The 15,261-nt window shown below is 35.0% G+C and overlaps 1 protein-coding gene across 1 annotated transcript; it reads left to right on the top strand.

Moving 5' to 3' along the window:
• The first annotated feature begins 1,752 nt into the window (after positions 1–1,752).
• Positions 1,753–13,153, top strand: LOC140885369 (nucleobase-ascorbate transporter 12). The gene is made up of 10 exons (XM_073292336.1): positions 1,753–2,398; positions 2,996–3,093; positions 3,190–3,360; positions 3,472–3,572; positions 3,915–4,050; positions 4,151–4,201; positions 4,295–4,582; positions 10,978–11,212; positions 11,655–11,941; positions 12,612–13,153. Exons 1-10 carry the CDS (start codon positions 1,891–1,893, stop codon positions 12,831–12,833), a joined length of 2,097 nt encoding a protein of 698 aa, XP_073148437.1. The 5' UTR covers positions 1,753–1,890; the 3' UTR covers positions 12,834–13,153.
• Positions 13,154–15,261: the final 2,108 nt, after the last annotated feature.

Genomic DNA, 15,261 nt, shown 5'->3' with positions numbered 1-15,261 from the left:
TTTACTACTCTGAAAATTACTGTTTTTATTTTGGAAAAATAGATGTGGACTTATTACATATGTAGGAAAGTAAATTTACTTAATGATTTATATGTATATAATATAAATATTAATATAAATGTGAATGTACGAATGTTGAAATTTTGTATATTTTAATTATCTTATTTTATTTTCGAAAATTAGATGTGGTATTATTACATATTTTTAGGAATGGTAGGTTGTTTTGGAAAGCAAATTTTCATTCAAATAGTAAGTGTACTTTCTTTCAAAATTATCATGTCAAATTTACATATATATTCTTGTGAATTAGTAAGTGCAATTTTCAAAATAGTAAGTATAATTTCTTTCAAGATTACATAATTATATATATGTAAGTTTAATTTTTTTCGAGATTTTTTTTTGAAATAATTTCTTTCAAGATTAAGGAATTATATAAATATGTATATAAATACATCACATTACGTAATCTTGCCATGGTTTGCAAATTATCTCGTATAATTTTTTTAACATTTATATGGTGTTTTTAATGTTATTAATTATTAATTAATATTTTTAATTTTAGTCGTGCATGGAAATGTTGTATGCTTGTGAATTTTTAGAATTTATAATCTCTCACAGAAATTATATCAATGAATTATAATAAGTGTAATTTCTTTCAAAATTATCACGTCAAATTTACATAAATATGCTTGTGAATTAGTAAGTGCAATTTTCAAAATAGTAAGTGTAATTTCTTTTAAGATTACAGACTTATATATATGTAAGTGTAATTTATTTCAAGATTAAGAAATTATATAAATATGTATATAAATACATCACATTACGTAATCTTGCCAAATTGGTTTGCAAATTATCTCGTATAAATATTTTTAACATTATATGGTGTTTTTAATGTTATTAATTATTAATTAGTATTTTTAATTTTAATCGTGCATGAAAATATTTTATGCTTGTGAAGTTTTAGAATTTATAATCTCTTACAGAAATTATATCAGTGAATTATAATGATAATTGATAATTAAAAAAATGTCTTAAATTTCATTACAGACATGAGTGAATAATGATAATTGAGAATTCATAAAAATATCTTAAATTTAATTATAGGCATGCATATATATTTTTATAATCACTTCATGAATCAAATTTGTAAGTATAATTTCATTCAAAATATATTTTATTATCGATTATCCCCAAAAAATTAATTAATCATCTTAAAACAAATTTTATTATCGTTTTGGACAACAAAGTATTTTGAATGATTTGTTTTTGGAATTCTGATATCGTGAGATTGTTTAACATAGATGTGTAATATATTTTTAAGGTAAAACTTTATCCATTTTTAGCAACTCATTTTTGGCGGGATTTTTCCAAATTATTATATATATATATATATAATATATATATAGATAGATATAGATTAACTACCACTAATTACATATAATCAATTTACTTTCTTATAAATTTATCTTGGAGAATTTTAGTACTGAAAATAGGTTTCACTATCATATAGGTTATTATAGATCGATCAATTTATTTTAAAATAAAAATCAAGTTTTCGGCCTCAATTTTTCATGTGGCAAAATTATTTTCTATATCCATAATTAATAAAATTATAAAGTATAATATTTTAATTTTAAAATACAAAAAAATATCCTTAATAATATCAAAGGGAAAAGATGAAGGAAATATGTTACATGATATGTTATGTTGGATTAAAGTCTCCTCCGTATCCACATCCTCTCTTAGTTGTCTTTGTCGTGTCCTCAAACACACACTCAGATCTTTTCCCACTCTCCAAAAACCCTACCAATCACCTCAGATCTGTTGCCACAACGTTCATATTTTCAGCTCTCTCTCTATGCATTCTTCGCTTGTTTTCAGCTCTTGATAATGGCGAGCTCTGACCCGACTAAGAATCCAAGGTCAAGTAAATGGCCTCCTACGCCGGAATCTGCGGCAATGCCGCCTTCTTCTTGGGCTAAACGAACTGGGTTCCGCCCCAAATTCTCTGGGGAGACCAATTCTACTGATTCAGCTCAAATCACAGCTTTGCCCACGCCGGCGAATAAGATTAGGCAGACAGATGCTAACATTGATCTCGAAGCTGGCCGCCTGAGGCCGGGACATACTTCTAATGGCGAATCTGTTGTTGTTCCGAAGCAGCCTGATGTTAAGAACAAGGACAAGGACAAAGATAAGACGCCTCCGGTCAGGAAGCGAAGGGATTCGGATGGGGGGAGGAATGCGGGAGGAGACGGGAGTCGAAGGGCTGAGAGGAATGAGGAGGCCGCCGCCGCCGCAACGGTGGATGTGCTGCCGCAGTCGGTCGTGGATGATGATGGATTTGTGGCCCGGCATTCACATATGAAGTATGAGCTTAGAGATACTCCTGGCCTTGGTGAGGTTAATTGCTTTGGATTTTGATTGTGACAGTTTCGGGTATTCTCGTATAATCAAATATTTGCCAATGGGGTACTTTATTGTTCCAGTTTTATTGATGAAACGGATGTGTCTGATCATCAAGAAAGACATCTAAAGTTTAATTCAGAGGGACGGCATGACTACTTGTACATGGATAACCTACTGTTACAACGGAATTACTATTGCTTCTTTTTTTCACCTCTACCACAGTGACTTGGATTCTGCAAGTAGAATGAGAATCATTAAGTGAATCACTTATCAAGCTTTTCCAGTTTTTAAAAATTACACCCATAAACTGATGATATTGTATGGTCTGTCCATTTTTACAGTCCATGGTTGACTATAAATTCAAAATTATGCTTTTGTAAGAAGGATTACAAGTAATTTATTTATTTTTTATCGACCGCGAAAGAGTTGAATTCTTATATACTGCTTGCTTGTTTAGTTTCTTTGATGTTGGTTGTTTGTGATCTTAGCTGATTTAATGTTTTTGTAGTATCAATGGTTTCTCATTCAAGAAGAAATTGGTTGATTTTTGATAAAATTGGATTCTCTTTTGATGATTTTGCTGCAGTTCCAATTGGTTTCTATGGATTTCAGCATTATCTTTCAATGTTGGGATCACTGATACTAGTCCCTCTAGTAATAGTTCCGGCAATGGGTGGCACCTATGTGAGCACTTATAATTCATTTTTGTATTAATCATGAAAGTGTTTGTTTTATTTTCACTTGTATGGAACGAGTTATACTAACTGAAGCATATTGTAGGAAGATACGGCGAATGTGGTCTCCACTGTGCTCTTCATTTCTGGAGTGACGACTCTTTTGCATACATCATTAGGATCGAGACTTCCCCTAATACAGGGTCCTTCATTTGTTTATCTTGCTCCAGCACTTGCAATAATTAACTCTCCTGAATATTTGGGATTGAGTGGAAATGTATGTATTTTGGCATGACTTTTGCGATCCCAGGTTTATTTTTATAATTTTCACTATTAGAGTTTCCATGACGTAGTTTCTGATAGTAAGATTCTTGTTGGAAAATTGCAGAATTTCAAGCATATTATGAAGGAGCTACAGGGGGCTATAATTATAGGTTCAGCTTTCCAAGCATTCCTCGGATACAGTGGCCTTATGTCGCTAATTCTAAAGTATGCTCTACTGCCCTCGTTTTCCTTTTAACTCTTCATTTTTGCAGCTGACTGATTTGGAGATAGAATTATATCACGCAGTGAATTTGGATTGTATTATAAAGTTATAGTTCTAGGATTTTTTATGAGTTCATTCCCGTATTTCTCGTGTCATCCTGCTTAAAATGACTACTTCCAGCAACTTCTCTCTTATCGTAGATTCTTGCTAACAGATCATAATTTAATGAATCCAGATTAGCTAAAGGCCCTTCTTACCTGATATTGAAGCATATTGTTATTTCTCTCTAATTTTGATTAAATTTTTAAATAACTAATCTCCTCTGAACTTCCCGGCACCCTTAGGTTGATCAACCCGGTAGTGGTGTCCCCTACTATCGCTGCAGTTGGACTTTCTTTCTTCAGCTTTGGATTCCCTCGAGTTGGTACTTGTATTGAAATTGGCGTGGTGCAGATATTGTTAGTTATTCTATTTTCGCTCGTAAGTACGACGACCAATTTAAATGGGACCGAAATTGGTTTTATTTTATGTGCTTGAAAGTATATTATGCTGATCTCTTTTTCAATGCCTTATTTTGTAGTACCTTCGGAAGATATCAGTTTTGGGTCATCGTGTGTTCCTGATTTACGCAGTAGGTTATGCTTTCAATTCTACGGTTTACTATTTTAACAAACATTATCATACCTTTTTTAAGTTATTGTCTTCTTGTACATTGCATACATAGGTTCCACTCGGTTTGGTAATTACATGGGCTATTGCCTTCCTTCTTACCGAAGCTGGAGTGTATAGCTATAAAGGTTGTGATGCAAACATTCCAGCCGCAAATATAGTATCTGATCACTGTCGGAAGCATGTCTTGAGGATGAAGCAGTGTCGGGTCGATACATCTCATGCATTGAGATCTTCGCCATGGTTTAGATTTCCGTATCCATTACAATGGGGAATGCCTGTTTTTCACTGGAAGATGGCTCTTGTAATGTGTGTGGTCTCCGTAATCGCATCTGTTGATTCGGTGAGTTTGCACTTATTTTGTCTCGCTTGTCATGTTATATATTAATTCTTGGACATGTTCTCTTCTTTTGAAGAAGCATTGTTTATTTTAGGCAGAGCCATATCAAATTTATATTCGTTATTTTTGTCCAACAAGTATTTGCTATTTGAGAAGATACGACTAAGACTTAGTTTTATGTTAATGAATGATTGTGTCATGGGCTTTTCGGCCCACAGCAAGAAGAGTTTCCTATGGGAAATCCAATAGTTAAGCTTGAATAAATGGTTAATTATCATATTTAGGATTGTGAGTTAGGATATAATAATCTTTAATTTTTTATTAGGACATGGATATCTTTTATTTTTGTTTGGATGAGGTGATCTTTATTTAAGTTTGGATAAGGTGATCTTTATTTAAGTTAGGATAAGGTTATCTTTTGTATGCACTCTCCTATATATCGAAGGATGGATTGAATCAATAAAATAATAAGAAAAATTATTCACAATATTGTGTTACGAGATCTTGAGTCCTCGAATTTAAAACATCATGAATTATGATTAGCCCATAACGATTTCAAAAGCATGAGACTATAACAAATCGGTATTAGAGCCAATCGTCATGGGGATATAATAATCTTTAATTTTTTATTAGGACATGTATATCTTTTATTTTGGTTTGGATAAGGTGATCTTTATTTAAGTTAGGATAAGGTTATCTTTTGTATGCACTCTCCTATATATCGAAGGATGGATTGAATCAATAAAATAATAAGAAAAATTATTCACAATATTACCTTCGTAACTCCAAATCCCCGGATTCGTTACAGTCCCTCCTATAATACTAAAACATCATGAATTATGATTAGCCCATAACGATTTCAAAAACATGACTCTATAACAAATAGGTATCAAAGCCAGTCGTCATGGGGGATATCCAGCTTTTTCTACAAAAATTTGAAACCTTTGTAAAAAGGTATCAAGAGCACAATACAACTGCCGAGAAATGGCAGCAAGCTCTTCTGGAGAAGTCGGAGGAGATTTATATATGTCTGTTACCATCTACCACAGTGACCAAACCAAATGCATAGGCAAGAAAGGATGATGACATTGGTATGAAAGGTGTGCATGACCAGCAAAAGAACGGGCTGTGTAGCAGCAAACCAACATATGGCAGCACATTTGTGATCAAACCCAAACCCTCCTAACTGTGAAATTTCTATCGGAATCAACCAACATTGGAAAAAGAAACAGGTGGAATGGCTTCTTTTTATCTTGAGAGTGATGTTCAATTCCAGTTTTTAACGTGGGAATGAGATTGTCTAAGATTACAGTGGTAGAATTTAATAACTATTGCCATAGGTGCTTAATCCCTCAAATAATCCAACATGAATGACCATTCTTGGAGACAACCAAGTGCCTCATTGTGTGGACTATGGTTGCATACCCTTCCCTCATGGTTGAGGACCGCCATGATCCCCAAGAGGGTGTAGTGTCATGGGCTTTTCGGCCCATACCAAGAAGATTTACCAATTGGAAATCTAAATAAAATAGGATCTAAGTGATTGATATCTTTCATTCTATTTACGTTTGACAAAATAAATAATTCTCATATTTAGGATTTTGAGTTGGGTTAGAATAATCTTTTATTTTGGTTAGGATAAGATGATCTTTTATTTTGGTTATGATAAGGTGTTATCTTTTGTATGCACTTTCCTACATATTGGAGGATTGAATCAATAAAATAATTACTAGAAAAAATATTCACAATCTTGTGCTACGATATTCTAGATTCTCTCCCAGCGAGCCTTGAATTTGAAACATCATGAATTATGAGCAGCCCTTACATCTCCCCATAACGATATCAAAAACTTGGTACTATAATAGATTGAAAGAGTATGGTGGAGTGAAACTGTTTCGATATGTTTTCCCATTTATGCCATGATTGGTAAATTGGAATTGAAAAAACTAGGAATGAAATCAACTTTAGAATAAATAAAATTGTGAATGGAATGGCGGGTCTATTACATTCCAATTATTGGTACTGGAACAAATGAAAAATGAATGAGATGAAATTATTTTTAATAATCAAATCATGTTTAACTAAAATTTCAAAATTATAGTTAGTCAAGAAGTGCCACTATTGTAATATAATATTCATAATTATCATAATTATTAATAAATAATATTAAGTAATATAATTTGGATAAATATTTATTTTATATATAATGCTATAATAAAACATTGTTGTTATTATTATTATGATCATGAAAATATAGGTTTAGATTAGTTGAACACAAAAACTCCTATGAAATCATGTCACGGGGCAGTTTTGTTAACGGATCTCCGACTTGATCCAACTTATGAAATTTTTTCTCACCAATATTACTTTTCACTACAGGCATGGATCAGGTCGACTCGCCTACGAACAATCACAGATATCCGTGTTATCGTCTCATGAAAGACATACTCTTAGTAAAATTATACCAATATAGGGAATAATTAGGTAAAAATGTAGGAATGAATATGACAATAGGCATTTCCATTTAGATGTCATATCAAGTATGGATACAGGGAATGGTTGAGATTCATTCTTACCTCATTCCCTCCTACCAAGTATGCCTTTCGAATTTTAAAAATATAGGTTATAGACTTTACTCCCATGAAATATCTCATAACTTTCCATAGTCCGAAAGAGTGACAGTCAATCAATTTCCTTTTTTAAATTCTCCAAAAAATGAAAACTTTTTGAATCTATAAATTCTGCGTACTCGTGTCTAGTAACTTTTCTTGGATACCTAGATAAAAACCTGTAGAGCCTGGAAGAACATCCAATAACAGTTAGCATATAATATGATAAGTTGTCAAAAAAGTTGGCAAGTTGGAAGAAAACATTTTTTGTTGTCAAGAGGGGGAGGTTAACATTGGTTGTTATAGTTTTGAATGCTTTGCCGATGTATTTCACGTCTTTTTTTAGGGTACCAAGGGGCATAGTGGAGGCGATGGAGAAGGTTTTGAGGGATTTCCTTTGGGATGAGGCGAATGGTGAATCACATTGTCATTTGGTCGTTTGGGAGCAGATGTGCAAGCCAAAAGATAGAAGGGGGTTGGGAATCGAGAACATCTGTTTGAGGAATTGGGCATCGTGGGGGGAAATGGTGGTGTAGGTTTTATGTCGAGGACGAACCGTTGTGGAAAATGATCATAGTGAGTAAATATGGGTTACAAGAAAATGGATGGGATGCTGGTTTAGCAAGGAATGTTACTTTCCAGTGTCCATGAAAGTTTATTTCTTGATCTTACTAAGCTTTTCACTATTTAGTTAGGATAGTGGTCAAAGGGGGTACCAAGGTCAGGTCTTGGGAGGATAGGTGGTGGGGGATTCTTCCTTGGGATCCGTAGTCTTTATTTAAGATTTCATCTGAACACAATATGCCTATTTCTTATTTTGTTCTGTTCGAGAACCCTTCTTCTTCCCTCTCATGGGACTTGCATCTTCGAAGGGTTCTGCGGGGTGAGGAGCTAAATGAGCTTTGTTAAGTAAATTAGACAAGTTCAGATTGATTGAAGGGGTATATGATATCAAAGTGTGGGATAGGGATCCTTCAGGTCTCTTTTGAGTCTAGTCCTCTGAGTCATTCTTTCCGAGTAGTAGTTTTCCCGTTTTTTCCTTTTTCAATGTTATCTGGAAGGATTAGATCCAGTGTTGTAAATGGCGGGAGGCGGTGGCGGGGCGGTCCGTGACCGCCTACCGCCTCGGCCGCCTAGATTAGGCGGTTGAATTTTTTTAGCATTTTTTATATGTAATCTCATATATTAGTATCTTTATTATACTAACACCCCATAATCTCAAACAATATGATTAGACTTTGGCTTAAATTATGTAAAAGTATGTTAAATATACAAAATCCAACCTAAAGGCTTGCTGGCGACGGCGGCGGGTGGGCAGCGGGCCTATTGGTTGATGGTGAGAAGACTTGAAGCAAAAGTGAAAAACAAAAGAAAGTGGGTAGTGTTTTCAAGTATCTAAGGTGTGAAAATTGGTAGACTTTGACTAGGTTTTTAAATTTAGTTGGCCCGTCGGACAGCTTGGGGCCGCCTAATGCCAAGGCGGGGCTGTCGAGGGCCGCCTACCGCCTAGGCGGCCGCCTCGACCGCCATTTAGAACACTGTTTAGATCCCAACAAAGGTCCAAGCATTTTCGTGAACTGCAGTATTAGGCTAGTTGCCGACTTCGGAGATGATGCAAAAGAGATGGCCCACATGTGCTCCGTGCCCAAATTGGTGTGTGTTGTGTTGGAAAGAGAGGGAGACGCAAGACCACATGTTGATTCATTGTACTTTCACGAGTGGTTTGTGTGCTATAGCTTTGGAAGATATGAGGTTGGTTTGCGTGGTTCCAAGATCAACGAACGAATTATTATCTATAGATCTCGGACATCTTGGCTAGAAGGGCATCTTTTTCTGGATAGCTGTGGTTCATGGCAAATGTTTGTTCGTGTGGTTGGAGAGGAATAGAAGAATTTTCAACAACATTGAAGACTCGTTGACGAGCGCTGGGAAAAAACCAAAATTCGAACATCTACTTGGATTGGGTCTCATGTAGAGTTTGAGAATGTCTCAATCTGAGATTTATTAAGTGATTGGGCTTTTGTCTATTGTTGATATGAGTGGGGTCATGCTTAGACTTTTGTCGTTTGCGGATCACTTTTCGTAGCTTCACGTAATTAATATAATATCGCTTCTTATAAAAATAAATTATTCTAAAGTTTCATAGCTCGTCAAAACATAACTATAGAAATTTTCTATCTAAATATAAGTTTAAGAGTCTCCATATTATTTATTTCCTTTCTTTATATTATTGGATTTTTTTGTTTTACGATTTTTTAGTATTTGGTATTAGGATTTCTATATAATGATTGTTTCTTTACATTAGTTGGATTAGAACTTTATATATAGGTCTATTATTTCATGAGAACAATTCATTCAGCATCAATAATATTTCAGTTCATATCATTCTCTCAATCGAGTTGAGTTTTATTGTTTCTTTGAAATACCCTTTCCGCTGCACCACATACTTTGATCATAGATTCATAGGGTTATTTTCTCGACAGAAGAGTACAACATATGACATCCACACATCATGTATGTAAGTGGCGAGTCCATAAATATAGTACACAAGCTCCTATTAGATTTATAATTATATTGAGCTTCCTACCTTAAGACCTTGTCGAATCAGAAAACAGGTAATGCCGCAGCACTCGTCGGATGGAGCATAGTGGTGTATTGGGTCATTAGAACTAATGATGTAAAACTATAACTATATATTCTTTACAAGACCCGTGAGAACCATTTAAAAAGTTAAGATGAGGGTTATTCAGTGAAGTCATCCTATTTGCACTTATTCAAGTGTGGATGCCCCTCCATGTCGATAAAATGCGATAATAGCACATCACAAATTCTAGTTTTGAAGAGCAAGTCAATATCCTTCTTATTTGATTGATTCTCGATCGACAATAGATTCAGAGATTATGGTCACTAAAAATATATTTCATTATTTTCAACTATTACACTATCTGATTTCACATGATAAAGTAATCACAATATTCTATATCTATAGAAAAGAACGAGTATACATATACTATTGGCCAAAAACAATATGAGCATTAATTGAATTAAAAATGTTTTATGGAATAGTGTTACAAACTGTTGGTGTCTTAGTTTGTGTCCCACATTGGTTGGCTAAATAACTTGGGAGCCCTTTATATAGACAAGAGCAAACCTCCCATTTTGAGCTAGTTTTTGAGGTGAGTTAGGTCCAAGTCAATTCTTTTACATGGTATCAGAGATCGGGTTTCACCGTTATGTGTTGGACGATCCATAGTTGGTATCACCCGTCCTATAGTTGGCCACCCGTTAATATCTCCATGCTCCAGTCGTTTCATTCCTGAGCGTGAGAGAGGGGAGGGGGGGTGTTGGTGTCTTAGTTTGTGTTCCACATCGGTTGACTAAATAACCTGGAAGCTCTTTATATAGACAAGGGCAAACCTCCCTTCTTGAGCTAGCTTTTGGGGTGAGGTAGGTCAAGTCTAATTTCTTAACACAAACCCATGTCCAGAAGTTGGATTGTTGGGTAGATACTCTAACATGTTAAGGCACTTTGTTGGAGGAGCTTGCTTCCATTTTTAAGACTCCTTGTCAAGAATGTTTCATCACGCTCTAAAAAAACAAGTAATGTTCTTGCGCTATAGACTATAGTTTGATATGAAATTCCATTTGCACTAGCATTGTGCTTGTGAAAAAGTTTTTTTACCCTTAGGATTTGTACTTAATTGTTCATTCTGTGCTCTCGTGTTTTTCCAATTTTTATTTATTTTTATCAGTTCTTGGTATTTATTTTTTCTTTCCTAAAAATTGTAGGTTGGTTCATATCATGCCTCGTCATTATTGGTGGCATCAAGACCTCCAACAGCCGGTGTTTTAAGTCGAGGAATTGGTCTTGAAGGTCTCTCTAGCGTATTGGCTGGTCTTTGGGGCATGGGAACAGGCTCGACTACTCTGACTGAGAATGTACACACCATTGCTGTTACAAAAATGGGGAGTCGTCGAGCAGTTGAGTTGGGTGCATGTGTATTGATTGTCCTATCCCTTATTGGTATGTATTTCATAATCAGCTCATTTATAAACTTTGCCTGCAAACGTATTCGTATTATTCAGTATATATTAGTAAAAATCTTCCATTTAATTTATTGTGTCCTATCCCTTATTTGTATGTGTTCCATAATCAGCTCATTTATAAACTTTGCATGCAAACGCATTGTATATATTAGTAAAAATCTTCCATTTAATTTATTGTGGACAAGTTGTTCTAGCAGTTTGGAGGCTATGCATGAATTTTTTCCTTGATGAATGAAAACAGAGAAAATTTTAGAGTTTATTAGGGAATTCAAATGACAAATCCTGTTCTGCACAAGTTCGTTTCATCTCGTGTATATTCCTCGAAGGTAGTTGCTGAGTACAGTCGCAAATTGGTCACTAGAATTGGGAAATAGAGATGTTTTTAGTGATGATTAATGTCTTTGCTGTCATGTTACCAGGTAAAGTCGGGGGTTTTATTGCATCAATACCTGAAGTCATGGTTGCAGCTCTTTTGTGCTTTATGTGGGCTATGCTTACTGCACTCGGTTTATCAAATTTACGTTACAGCGAGGCTGGGAGTTCGAGAAACATCATCATTGTTGGCCTGTCTTTGTTCTTTTCCTTGTCAATTCCAGCTTATTTTCAGCAATACGGTTTCTCTCCGAACACAAACTTATCCGTTCCTAGTTATTTTCAACCGTATGTCGTAGCTTCTCACGGTCCCATCAAAACTAAGTCTCAAGGGGTGAGTACAATGTTTTTTCCTGGATAATTTACCTATTTACTTGTTTTCCTCTAAAATTTTTGTTGTCTTCCATGTTTAGTAGATAAATGATTGGCCCACTCAACATTTTATGTTATTTACTTATTATTCATCCAAATGGTAGCAGAAAATGCACATGCAACTTGCTCATTTATTTTACCTTAAAATTGGTCATTTAAGTTAATTTTTGCTCTAATTTATAACCAAGAATTTAATACTTGGATTGCCAAGTGAAGATTAGATATTTCCAAATTGTGCACAAATTTCATCTTGTATTGTTCCTATAATCAATACCAATACGTGGCTAAGAGCCCACGAATTCATCTAGAACTTTGTTTACAAGATAGTATGTCATATTCTATTACCCGGGCAATTGAATTTTTTGTTATGGTTTTGTGTAAACGTGTGACAGTAATTGAAAGTAGAATTTGACTCAAACCATCTTCTACCTCTTAAAAAAAGGTATCATCAGCAACTAAATACCTTCTGTTTTAATAAGCTGAGGGGCTGAATATCTTACATGGCACTGTGATAGTAATGAGGGATCAAAGCCTTTTTAGTGGTTAAAATGATGGACTAAAAATATAATCATTATCCAGTTTTGTTCTTTGCATTTGTTTGTATCGTGATTTCTTTCCATCTTTCATGGCAGATGAATTACATTCTGAATACGTTGTTTTCGCTCCACATGGTGATTGCATTCTTGGTGGCCGTTATCCTCGATAACACAGTACCAGGTAGCCAACAGGAACGAGGAGTGTATGTCTGGTCTGAACGTGAAGCTGCTAGAAGGGAACCTGCTGTAGCCAAAGACTACGAGTTGCCATTCAGGGTTGGTAGAATGTTCAGATGGGTAAAATGGGTTGGGCTATAGGCGAAAAATGAGTGTTCTTTACGTTTTGTGACACCATTCACATCATTGGAAGCTCTTTTCTGTTTGGAAAACAAAATCAGGTAAGGTATTCGGACCTTGAAAGCTTGTCCAGACTGAATCAGCAAAGAGAAGGTTGTTTTGCTTCAACACGGGTCGGGTTTTGTGAGTGCAATGTCTTGCAGAGGGTGATTTTGTTGTAAATTTGCAGAAAAATTTTATGCTTTTTAATTATTATTATTTTTTTTGTTGTAATATCATATTGAAATTGTATAACTTGTAAGTATATTTGAGTTTAGGAATGACCATTGGGACTTCTTTTTTCTCCACATTGAGAACTCTTGTTTTCTTGCTCTATTTGCCGTATTAAGATTTCAGGTTCTTTTGTTTGAGTGATGTTTATCACTCTTTTTTTGAAAAAAAAAAATATTGATTACGTTAGAACTCATAATTGCTATTTTTCGTATACACCGAGTAAAAATTTGGTTTAGCGTAGCAGCTTGTGAACCATGTTAGCTAAGTGAACTGCTTTACGTTAACATGTGACATGTTCATTTTGAGAAAGTTTTGGGAAAATATGAAATGTGATACTCTTTCATTTTTGTAAAATATGCATCGTGCTTGTAAGTATAAAATATCTTGCATAAAATTAAGTTCGATCAAATGACTCAAAAATCACATGACTCAAAACTTGTAGAAAATCTCATTGAATAAAATGATGCTAACAAATACAGGAACGGTAAAACTTCTTTTTACACACAACCTGAAATATAAAATATTTGCTCAAAAAAAATGTATGTTGAAACATGATTTCAAATAAAAATACATAACATTAATAAAATGCATAAAATTTTCGTGAGCATGTTTGACGTAAGATTCTCAGACAGCGTGCCACACAATTCCTTCTCTCCTCCTCGACTACTCAGTCCCATGATCAACTTTTAAATCACCAACTTCTTCGTTTTCATCTCCACCATTTAACATAGTGAGTCTGAAGACTCAACAAGCCTACTTAAGTAATAACGGATACATAATAAATCTTATACATGCATTGGACGTGACTAAAAGCATAAAACATGACATTCTTTTCTTTTGGGTGATGAAATTCATGCAAATGTAATAACCATTAAAGCACATTCATTGTGTCCATGATCATGTAAATAGTTGTGCAACATCATATAAAATTTGGTACAGTCCATACTAGCCGGAACCAATATGCGTATCATCCCATACCAGCCATCACCGATATGCACATAAGCTTTCATTCTTTGAAACTTGGAGCTCATCCCAAGGCACCAATCCCATGCTGCCACACACTTCAAACATCAAAATTAACTTTTCATGCATCTTCACAACATCATCATCATCATGTTTCATATAACATCATCGTCAAGCTCTTTGTATCTCTTGTGCTCAGGCTATCACCAATTGAAAGTCAAGGCAGAAAACAACCTTCAGGATAAGTATGGACATTATGAGTTCATGATTATGCCATTCAGACTAATTAATGCGCCGACAACATTCATGGACCTTATGAATAGAGTATTCAAGTCCTTGACAAGTTTGTGGTGATGTTTATTGACGACATTCTCGTATATTCACCAAGTGAAGAGGACTCCAAATAGCATCTCTGACTCACACTCCAAACGCTGTGAGAGAAGAAACTCTACGTCAAATTAAAGAAGTGTGAATTCTGGCTGAAAAACATCACCTTTTTGGGTCATATAATATCCGAAGATGGAGTATTTGTGGATTCCAAGAAAGTGGAATCCGTCACAGATTGGCCAAGACCAAAAATTGTCACAGAGGTTCGAAGTTTTTTGGGTTTGGGAGGCTATTATCGAAAATTTGTTGAGGGTTTTTCCTCGATAACTATACCTCTCACCAAGCTCACACAAAAGAACTCTAAATTCAACTGGAATGAAAAGTGTGAGCAGAGCATTGAAACCCTAAAGAAAAAGCTAGTGTCCACACCAGTAATTATAATACCAACTGAAGGCAACGATTTTACCATCTATAGTGATGCACCTTAAGAAGGACTAAGTTCGTGCTCATGCAAGAGGGAAGGGTGATTTATTATGCATCAAAGGCAAATAATTAAATAATATGAGAAAAACTACCCCACGCATGACCTCGAGCTTGCCGCAATGGTCTTTACACTAAAAATTTGGAGGCACTATCTTTACGGTGTAAAGTGTAAAGTATTCACCGACCATCAAAGTTTCAAGTACTTGTTTATCCAGAAGGAATTGAATATGCGACAGAGAAGATGGATCGAGCTATTTAAGGATTACGACTTGACGATAAGCTACCAACCCGGAAAAGCAAACAAGGTAGCTAATGCTTTCATTCGTAAAAACATGAGTAAGGTAATCCTAGCCTCACTCTCAGGACAACCATGCCTTCGAGAAACAGTAAAGCTGAATCAGAA

This window comes from Henckelia pumila, chromosome 1 (assembly GCF_033568475.1).
Source record: "Henckelia pumila isolate YLH828 chromosome 1, ASM3356847v2, whole genome shotgun sequence".
NCBI lineage: Eukaryota > Viridiplantae > Streptophyta > Magnoliopsida > Lamiales > Gesneriaceae > Henckelia > Henckelia pumila.
The sequence above is the reverse complement of the archived record's forward strand: the minus strand, read 5'-3'. Positions and strand labels throughout refer to the sequence as shown.

Coding starts and splice junctions, on each gene's coding strand:
- LOC140885369 (XM_073292336.1), top strand. CDS start 1,891: ATGGCGAGCTCTGACCCGACTAAGAATCCAAGGTCAAGTAAATGGCCT. Junction 2,399..2,995: donor TAGAGATACTCCTGGCCTTG/GTGAGGTTAATT, acceptor ATTTTGCTGCAG/TTCCAATTGGTTTCTATGGA. Junction 3,094..3,189: donor CGGCAATGGGTGGCACCTAT/GTGAGCACTTAT, acceptor AGCATATTGTAG/GAAGATACGGCGAATGTGGT.